Source organism: Uloborus diversus, chromosome 9, assembly GCF_026930045.1.
Source record: "Uloborus diversus isolate 005 chromosome 9, Udiv.v.3.1, whole genome shotgun sequence".
Lineage (NCBI taxonomy): Eukaryota > Metazoa > Arthropoda > Arachnida > Araneae > Uloboridae > Uloborus > Uloborus diversus.
The window spans coordinates 14,558,054-14,569,208 of NC_072739.1; the positions used below are offsets into that span (position 1 = coordinate 14,558,054).

Below are 11,155 nucleotides of genomic sequence, written 5' to 3' on the forward strand. Positions count from 1 at the left end.
GCTCCGAGGTGAAAGGTGTTGGATGGCAAGACTCTCTTTGGCAAGAGTATCGGCCAGCTCGTTACCATAAGATATCGACATGGGAAGGGATCCATTGAAAGTGGACCTTATGCTGAAGGGCTATGAGCTTTACTTTACGTAGGATTGATAGGCTAGTTTTATCTTCTATGAAGGACCAGTTTTTGAGGTGTTGAATTGAACTTTTACTGTCAGAAAGTATCCAAAGATCTCCGAAGTTGTTTTCGCACATAATTTTCTCCAGTCCTATGTGAATAGCAATTAATTCACTTCGGAAAACTGAACAAAAATCTGGATTTCGTTGCTTTGGGAAGAACTTCTCTTGAGGAGTTTTAATGTAAGTTCCACTACCTGCCTGAGTATTCATTTTGCTGCCATCTGAATATATTGTAATATCATTTGGAGAGATTTTATTGATGACTTCCAGGGCCAGTTGTCTAAGAAGTTCAGGAACACATTCTTTCTTATTGAGGGTGGTAAGGAGACCATCACAAAACTCAACATTGGAGAGGTCTGTACAAGTATTTTAGTTACAATGAATATAGTGAGGTTCCACATTTGGTGCAATTAGTTGTTTTGATTTTATCAGTGAAAAGGGGCTGTTTCTCTTTAGTCTTTTATTGCTTGTCCAACTGTTTAGGTAGCAAGCAGTTTTGTTTCCATGATCTATACTAGAAATTTTATTGAAGTATTTGACTAAACTGGCCTGGCGTCTCATGGAAAGAGGCTGTAGATCTGCCTCAAAGAGGACGATTTCGGATGGACAGCTGCGTTTCATTCCAGTAGTAATGCGAGCAGCACTCAACTGGACCTTTTCCAGTTTATTCAAGTTGGTTTCAGATGCACAACAATAAATGGGATATCCATATTCTAAGATTGGCCTAATAAGAGCCTGGTAGGAAGTCTTAAGAGTTTTTGCGTCTGCTCCCCAGTTTCGACCTGCAATGTGTTTCAAAATGTTGAGGCGCTTCCTGGCTTTCTGGACTATGAAATCAATATGTTTATTACATAAAAATTCTGGATCAAGGATGAAACCCAGGTATTTTGGGTGTTTCTCGTAGGTGAGTTTCTGGTTTTGGAGCATCAAAGAAGTTTGATAGTTATAAAGCTTTTTATTGGTGGTAAAGAAAGTGGTTATTGATTTAACTGGGTTGAAGTTCATTTTATGTTCATCTGCAAACTTTGAGATGGCATCCAAGGTACTATTGAGTTCTGATTCAATTTCATCGATTGCTCTGCCTGAGCTCCAGATAGCAATATCGTCTGCAAACATTCCAACAAGAGTCCTCGGGGAAACGGTTTTTTCAATTCCGGCCATAAACAGAACGAAGAGAGTTGGGCTGAGAACGGTTCCCTGGGGAACACCCTGGCCTAGGCTAAAAGCATCGGAGAGGGTTCTATTAATTGTTCTCTGTTTAAGGTAATCCGAAATCCATGCTAAAGTGTTTCCCCGGATTTTAAAGACATCGTACAGTTTTATTATAAGTTTATCCTTCCAAACTCTATCAAAAGCCTTCGTTAGGTCCAGCAGAGCTGCAACACTGTGTAATTTCTGTAATAACCATCGTAACACTATTGCAATAGAAGTACAGTTGGCTCTCTGTACTAGAGAGCTCTCTGTTTAACGACGTTCTATTTAACGACTTTCTCTATTTAACGACGGCTTTTCACGGTCCCAGATGGTCCACTATAGTGTTAAAAGCATTCTATTTAAGGACGCTTTCTACTTAAGGACGATTTTTTGTGGTCCCTTGAAATTCGTTAATCAGAGAGCCAACTGTATCTTGTTTCCGTGGCAAATGAAGTCAGTATTAGTGTAAAGTAACAACGTGTTCATAGCAGTCAAACATATTTGGGGCAGTCGCGACCGTCAGTGATTCTGTAAAGAGTTTCAAGAGAGATTGTAAATCAAGATTATTTAATGTGAACACACCGGAAATTAATTTTAATCGTTTCACAACAGAACCACAAAACTTTAAACATAAATAGGATTTTCAACCGATTTTGTACATTGAACAGACACTTTGGTGGTTCCCTACGATCGGAACCTGTCTCGTCATTTATTCCCTAAACTCGGCAAAAATTTCACATGAAGTTCTCATTAGCGCAGATGATCAGCTATGGCATGATTCGTTGGAATTATTGGTTGTCGATGAATTCTTTTGCTTGAAAGATTTTTCATTGTAAAATATTTCTAGTGAATCACTGGATAATCGATCATTCGAAACAATCACTCAAAAAACCGGTTCATCAGTTATGAAATCACAAATCATTCTTCAGAATCACTCTATGGCGGATTCTTCGATTACATCACTTCTGAAATTACATCAAAGGTTATCTCGCAGACGAATTAGTTGATTATGAAATCATTCGTAAGAATCCTTCTGTGAATGATGATTCAATTAAGAAATAATTTGAAAATACTTTCGCATGATTAATACGAACACTCGGCCGTTAGGTAATGAAATAATTCGTCAGGGTATCTCACTAATTGGTTATTTGATTGCACAGGGAAACAAAAAAAAGGGGGGGGGGGTCTTTGGTGCCCAGTGTTTGCTGATTTTACTAATTTTAGATTTGTTTGGGGCTCTGAATCAAAATATGAAATTATTTTTTCTCTAGCAGCTCTACGTTTTCAGATAAGTGCAGCAGTTTTACCCAAAATCCACTTTGCGCACTTCTAAATCAAGTATAGGCTTCAGAAACAAGGATTGCTTCCAGTATATATGCCCTATTGTCACTCTGCAGTTACGTTCAGGAAAATTCTCTTTATGGAGTAAATCTCCGGCAAGTTTAGTAACAACGCTTCAGCGAATTAAAGTCAATTTGTAATTCTTGTTATGCACGTATTCGCTTCGCGTGATCTGTGACGAGTTGCAGCTTTGTACATAATACTTTCAGGGTTTGATTAATGTAGGAGGTGACTCAAAACAAACATATTTTGGGGGCTCTCAACAGTCAAATCTTATAAACATAAACATTAATGGAGAACCAGGAGTGGTGGTTTCATGGGTGTTGAACCACTCATTCAAAATATTTGTTGGGAATCAGATCATCCCATATTTGTAAAAAAAAAAAAAAAAAAGGAAAACAAGTGAAGGAAAATACCTGGATTTTCTTTTCCAAATACCGAAGCACCTAATTGACTGCTCCCCTGTGTTATGAAATCATTCGAAAAGATATCTTGCTAGCAGATCATTTTATAATAAAATCATTTATAGTGCCCGCCGCTTATTAAAATCGCATTCGTTCGGACGACATTTGATTTTATAAAGCGGCTGATTTTATAAACCGGCATTTCTGAAGAAAAAATTTAAACTTTTAAGGTTTAAGTACTCAAAAAAAAAAAAAATAAAATAAATAAAAAAAAATAAAATAAAATAATGAATAAATTTATTAAAATTTCTTTAAAGTGTTTTAAAATACAGTTGACGTTTTGTCGAATCAAGGAGTATTTTTTAAATTTACTTTAGGTTCTTGAACTATTGGTGCTGTTGTGTGAATTTGAAAGTAAAGATTCGACAACATTTGAATGTTCACGAAAATTCTGTAAATTTCATCATTATATACTCCTTTTTTTAATTCTGTAGTGCATCGTATGACCACCAAGCGTTTTATAACATCCACTGAAACGAGGAAAAATGGCACTGCTATTTTCTCATCTTCCGAGATCGGTTCCTCTACTTCTTGGTGTGACATAACTTCGGAATGTATCGTGTTAGCAGCAATTTGTAACATATTCCAATTCTCTTTTTAAATTTTTAACGAATAATCTTACAAAACTTGATTTTAAAAAGCGGCGATAATGATTTTATTAAAGGAGGTTTTTAACATGTTTTGGCATTGTAGTGATTCTGTTCTTCCATGTTTGATTTTTTAAAGCGGCTGATTTTATAATCCAGTGATTTCATAAGTGGCGGTTACTCTATGTAAAAGAAACTTTTAATAACTGATCAGTTAATTGTGAAAAAAACTAGTGGCAACGAACTGTTCGTCGAGCTTACTTATTTGCCAGAGAAAGAGTTTTCACTAACGGAGTTTGACTAAAGCCTGTTGGGACAATCTTAAACTCAAGCCAGCAAGAGCCTTCATCAAGAATAATGGAGACCTTCTCTATTTCAGGAGTTGGCCACGACAGCTCTCGGGGTAGTGCTGTATTTCATAGTGAGCGTGGTGCAGCTGGCAGCCACCAACCGAAGAGACTACCACTACGTTCTTTCGCACCACGGCCTCTACTCTCAATACATGGCAGCTGGCGTAAGTAGAACAGGGAAGTTGCAATCTATTAAATGTTCATATTTTGGATATTGGATATTGTTAATTGACCCTCAAAACTAAATAATTCACCATCGCCGAATTTTAAAACACCGTGGTTGATTTTTAATCAATTTTTAAAAACCCACGCGCAAAAGTGCGCTCTTCTGAAACGTCACGAGCCTACGTCACAGGGAGCGAATGGGCAGCCTTCCGCCGAAGATCCCTTGTTTTCGCTAGGGACATTTTGAGCGCGCTGATATTTTTATTTTTTAGAAATTCAATAATCCTTTTGAACACACTATGGAGGCCGGATTCGTTAAAGTACAATCTAAATAATCTTCTTCATGTAACATCAATGATGATATTCGAATATTTCCGAGAGGATGAGAGGTTTAATGTTCCAGAAACGCGAGGAGTTAAATGCGAGGAGATAAGCCTTTTACGTTTCGTCTTCGCAGTCGAATGCGTGACCTTCGGCTTCTCCCCTATCGGAAGAGCGCATGACGTCACTTCCTATGCCATTTGACGTCACAAGCGCTTGAACTTTAAAAATTAATTTAAAAAAAACTACTTATCGTATCGCAAAATTTTTTTCACCTATGATGTTCATACATGTTGCTCTATCAGATTAAAAAAAAAATTGAAAAATCGAAAACTTCCCTATTGCATTCTAAATATTGATTTTACCTTGGCTACGACAGCAACGTAATTTTGATGGCCACGTTTCTGTCGCACGCTATTGGTCATATATAATTTAAGTAGAGAAAGTGGTCCCAAAACGGGCTGCCACTTTCATTACCAGCTCACTCATAAAGGTTTAACGCCCGGTAACACTTAAAAACACTCTTGAAGGTATATTAGGATTAAAAACAAAAACTAGTTTTAGTAGTCAAAAACTACATGATCTCAAAAAAAAGGTAAAAACACGATTTTTTTCAACAGGTGGTCCAAATGCACGCTACTTGTATAAGAATAATTTATCTCCAAATAAATGTATGAAAAACATGAAATTTTTTGCTGAAAAACTTCATGGGATATTTTGTACGTCATTCATGAGCGTTGTGACCATGTTCACCCTTAAAAAAAATCACATATGGGGAGATTAAAATCCCCGAAAACACTCATGCCTGCTATAGTTGTGATGGTGTGCAGATATTGAAACAGCTACGTTCTTCTCCCTTTCCTTGAAACGATTGAACGACATTTATTCAGAACTATTAAAAATCATGTTTCGACTATGACTTTAATCAAAACTCTTTAAGGAAATTAAAATATAACATTTTTTTTTGCACAAAGTTTGATGAGTACCCCAATAAACATGGAAAAATTTACTTGTTTTCAAAGTTCCCATTTGCGTTCGCAAACTACCTTAAAGGATTTCTAAATACTTTTACATCAGACTTAAACTTTTTTTGTCTTTGATTCTCTGCATCTTAAAAACAGATTGAAAGAAAAAGAATCGACCACCTTCGGATTCTTCTCCATGCCTTATCAAAACCTATGAAAGCACTAGAATAACTCACAATTAGCAAGAATCAGTAATTGCACATTCTAAAAATAGGCTAACTTTAGTGTTCCAAAAAGAGCCTGTTTTTAGACTATTTATGGTAGCCGTTTTTAGACCATTCAGTTACTTCAAGTCGGTGTTGGCAACCATTACTAAACAAACAAGTAGTCACTAACTTACCTGCACAATTTTAAGAGGAAGAAATTCAGTTTCACATGCCTTGAAAAGTTTTCAGTTCCTTAACAGTAGGCTTCCTATTAAAACAATTCTCAACTAAGCGTATGGGTCAACATCCAAGGCCATTTGTTCACCAGTATTTTGTACAGTCCTGTTCTTCCGTTTGGTGCCATTTTTATGGCTGTGCACAAACCCTTTCCCATTATTTTCAGCAGGTAGCCCGTATTTAGACCCTAGCCCGTTTTTAGACCACTTCCTCTAACAAATCTACAATGGTTTTGACTTTAAAGGAAAGTATAAGAAGGTGTGCGACTTCAAAAATCGACTTTCATTCTTTTTTTCACCCTAATGAGCATATTATGGTTAACAGATCTGGAGAGGATCCCATTTCCCTGACGTCGTGAAAGGAGCGAGTAGGTAGCGATGCAATAGCTTACACTAATTGAAGTTGGAGGGGGGCGGGGAGTTATCTTCAGGGCCACGCATTAGTTGAAAAAGTTGAACATTAGTTAAAAGAATATTCAATTGAAAAAGGGAGGTCATGACATTGAGCAGCAAGGTGCTGCAGTACTTGGGCACAAGGATTTTACATTGTATAACTATTTTTTTTTTGAGGGGGGGGGGCGAGGACCAATCATTAATTGCTTATTGCTCTCATTTGACCGTATTTGATGTTCCTTTACTATGCTTATAATGCTTATAATCAGTGGTTGGAAAAACCACTTTTTTTTGTAGCGAGCACAACAACTTTATTACAAATGCAGTTAACTACAACAACTTTTTTGAAAAGTAGCGACTACAATGTAGTCGCTACTTCGCTACTTTTTAAAAAATAAATAAATAAAAATAATATATACATAGTTTGAGGATTGAACTAAAAAATTCAAAAAGTGGTAAAAATAAAACTAGCTCATTTTGAATATGTAATCTTAGAAAGAGTTATATATTTCATTCTTTTTTTTTTTTTTTTTTTCAAATTTTACGAATATACTCAGCAAGGAAGTGCAAAAAGTTGAAAGAATTCAACCTTCAAATTTTTAATCCTTTCTTGCTAGCGAATATTTAACTTAAGAAATCTACTCAGCTTACTAATTAATCAATTTTCAGCTTTGAACTAATTTATTAATTTTTGACTTGATTTAAAAGTAGTTTCTAGAAATCGCTACAAACTACGCCTTTTTTTTTAAAGTAATGAGCAACGCTACACACAACTAAACAAAGTAGATACGACAGTAGCGTCGCTACTTGTAGCGCGCTACTTCCGACTAAGGCCACTTAAAAGGGGAGCTGACTCGTCCGACATTTTGGTTCCAAACTTGTACGCCGGAAAACATTATTATCTATGCACTAAGTACGTTGCATAAACCCGGATGCCAAACTATAAATGTGTTGGATATATATATATATATATATATATATATATATATATATATATATATTTTAATTTTATTGTCTTAATGGGGAAGATATTCTTTATTAATATTTAAAGTATAAAAGTGAGACCCATTACAGGATATATCTGCTGATAAACTATTATTTAATTAGAAAAAAAATGTCCCTTCTAGATTTACCTAAAGGGACGTCTTACTCAATGTATCATCAATTATTTTATTGCATTGTCAACTAGCGACTATAATAACGTATTTCCAAATACTTGAAACAAGGTTGGATGCATAGCTGTCTTGGAACCAAAATGTCGGACAGGTCGGCCTGTCCTCTAAAGGGCTTCTTCTCACCCCCCCCCCCCCCGCCTCAACCACTGCTTATAATGATAACTTTTAAGATCCACGGGCCTTTGAGAGTTCCCTTTTCCTGAGCTGTGGCATCCATGTCCCCAGGAAACGACTTTATTTATACCGACCCTCCCGACTTGACACAATCCTCTTTTGACCAAAAACAGCATCCATCACCCAGCACATCCAGCCCCTGGCATTCATTTCAATTTTGACGTATTTAATTGAAATTATGTTTTTCGCAATCACGAATTGCGATAGGAGCCATTCCGTAGAAAGAAGAAACCCAACGAGTAGGGTTCTATCGCAATTCGTGACTTCTATAATTTTATAACTTGAAATCAAGACGTTAAAAGTCAAATGAATGCAGGGGCTGGATGCTGAAGGGTTTTTTGAGTGATCGCGAACTATGCTTATTATCATCTTGTGACCCAAGTTGATGTTGCTCTGAAATTTCAGATTACCGTGGTTACAGATTACGACGCTTGTTTTTAATAGCTATTTCGAGAGCGAAATTTTCGTTGCCATAGTTAAAAATCATCTGGGTTCGATTTTTTTCATATTTTTATCAGGGCTTAACTAAAGCTGACTTAACGTTAAAAAAAAAAAAAAAAGAAAAAAAAGTTTTTTTTTGGTGTAAATTTGCGTTTTCCGGTAAAAAAAAAAGCACCTGTGTAGATGAACTACAAAACCAACGAGTATGGTCCCATCTAGTAGCGGATACAAGGGGGGCTCATTGCCCCCCCCCCGAACTTTCGAAAATAGTGTCTCGACACTGTGTTTAAACATTTAATGAGTGAATTGTAAACGACTTCATTAGTCTTCTCAAATCATTAATTACTTTTGAAAGTAAATATTTAAACTACTACTTCGTTTCACTGCTCATGAAAATAATTTTTTGTGATTGTGCCCTATTAAGTGCCTTATTCCTGGCAGATTTGGTTCTTTTTAACGACATTCAAGCAGGGGGAGGGGTCATTCTTCAGCAAACCCCTCCCCCCCCCTTAAAATGGTAGTCTGTATTCGACCACAATTCCGTCGCAATTTGTGATGGCAAAAAACATAATTGAACTCAAGACGTCAAAATTCAAATAACATTTTTTTTTTGTGTAAAGTTTAAGTCCGATTTTTAAATTTCTTTTAATAAGAAAATAAACACCATTTATAAACCGTTCGTTGGCAAACATGAACTTCTCGACGGTCACGTGATAATCGAGACTTGGCTATCACCTGTTCCAATGACGGTAGAAACAAGCGCGGCGAGAGTTTTATTGGCGATACACGCCAGAGAAAAAAAAACAATGATTTGTATTCTATTGTCCAGCAACACAGCGTCAAGCCATTCCAATGTCAAATCGCTTGGTTCGTTGTTAAAAAAGCGGGATATTTTTTATTTATTTTTTCACTCTCACTGTTGTTGGTGGTGTTCGCCTCGAAGTAAACGGATGAAAATGAAATGATTACTGAAAGATTCTTGTCTTGGAAAACAAAACAAAAGAAAATAAAATGGCTAAGAAAAAGGACGTCAAACGAGATGAAAATAAGTAAGCGCACAGCTTATATAGAGCAGATCGAACAGAATAGAAAACTTTTTTATGATAAATGTATGTTTAGATAAATTTGACTTTGTTAAGTTAATCAATATACAGAAATGTACTACTTCTGTATGTATTTAAGTATGTCCGCTGTCCGGGGTAAGCTTCAATATCACTGAACCGATTTTAACCATTTTTTGACCATAAATAGCTACATTATCAAGAAAAACACAGGCTATATTTTATTCCAAAAAAAAAAAAAACTTAGTTTAAAAAAGTTACAGTGAAACATCGTCAAGCGGCACTTGTCTTAGGCGGCTACCCCTCTTAACGGTCACTTTTTTCCGACACGGATTTTTTAGCCCATATACTTAATAATGTTTAAAACACCCCTAGCAATGGTTACCCGACCCTTCTGAACGACCGCCGAGCGGATGAGTCCATACCATTTTTCAGGAAATTCTGCTCACTTCCTCTTTCTAAACGATAGCCTTTCAGTTCAAAGAGAAGCCTTACAGGCTGTAAACGAGTTCCAATAATTTAGGAATAAAAGTGTCCCTCACATTTATATTATTAGTTGGCCAGTGCGTGTGTGTGTGATCTTTGCTGCAAACAGCACTCTCAAGGACCATTTTTATGAATAAATGCGATTTCAAATTCTTTCCAGCACGAAGCAGTGGTGGAAAACTTTGATAATGGGGTCGTTTCCAAAATTTTGAAAGTATTTTTTTCTGAAAGAGCATGCTTAAAAACATAGGATCTGACCATTTTTTAAATAATTTGTTTAAGTTTAATATTTTTAAAAAATTACTGAAATCTGTGCGGTTTTATTGTTTACGCTTCTGTCGTGTGACTTCACAAATGATGAAATGCCATTCTGTGTTGCCAATCACAGAGAAAAATATTTAATTCCCATCTTTACTTACGTGTATTGGCAACGATATGGTTGATAGCAAGCGTAGAGCGCAATTTTGATTCGCTTGTTGATTATCATAACGTGGAACCGTGGTAGAAAGATGCGCCAAAATGCATCATTTGTGACGTCATAAAGACCACGCCTTGTTTTCAAAATCGGACATTTAAAAAAATTTATTAAAAAATAACTGTTGTTGAAATCAAAGTATTTTCTGGGTCCATGTTATTTTTTTTACTCATTCTATCAATTTCAGTGACTAAAAGTAGCTCTTTTGACTGAAGGAAACCACCCCATTACAGTGCCAACTGAGAAACACGTCTTCCGGTTAATGATACTGCCAAAATATGTGTTTTTCAATCAAATCTAATAATTATTTGAAATTAATTTTATTTAACTAATCAGTTCGCTTTGAGCTTTAACGCTTTTACTACGAATAAATTTGTGTGCCTTTCAGGCACTATGCACTAATTCGGCCTTTGACTATTAATATATTAATATGTTTTGTAAATGTCAGGAAGCTAAACTTTCAACTGAACACTGAAGTGGTTTTAGGGATAATAGATAAAGCCATTAGAAATTCGGATGCAATGACAAATAAATTAGTTAGAGATTTACGTTTTAAACTGAATAACGAATTTGAAAACAATTGTTGGAGAAGAGTAAAAACTTAAGTCACTAATCCTTTGTCACTAATCCCTGTATCCTTTCTTTGAAAAATGTAAATAATAATTAAATAAAATACCATTTTTCCTTTAGGAAATTCTTAAACATCATTTCATGTGTTTGACTTGTTTATATTATGCACTACGGAAATTATATTACAACTGTAACAAAAACTCTTTAAAGCAGCCACCCCCTCTGAACGGTCGAAATTTTACGGAACGGAGAGGCGGCCGCTCAGAGAGGTTTCACTGTATGATCGAAAACAGTAAATTTCATTCAATTTCCCCATTACATGAATAAATATAAAACCCATTGCTACAAAAATTCGTTGCCTAACAACAGCAATATT

At 35.8% G+C, this 11,155-nt stretch overlaps 1 protein-coding gene across 1 annotated transcript in view; it reads left to right on the top strand.

Moving 5' to 3' along the window:
* The window catches only part of LOC129229766 (uncharacterized), a 38,158-nt gene extending 27,474 nt beyond the window's left edge, over window positions 1–10,684 (top strand). The window contains exons 4-5 of the mRNA XM_054864139.1: window positions 4,141–4,275; window positions 10,658–10,684. Coding sequence (XP_054720114.1) covers window positions 4,141–4,275; window positions 10,658–10,684 — 162 coding nt within the window. The remainder of the gene's footprint in view (window positions 1–4,140; window positions 4,276–10,657) is intronic.
* Window positions 10,685–11,155: the final 471 nt, after the last annotated feature.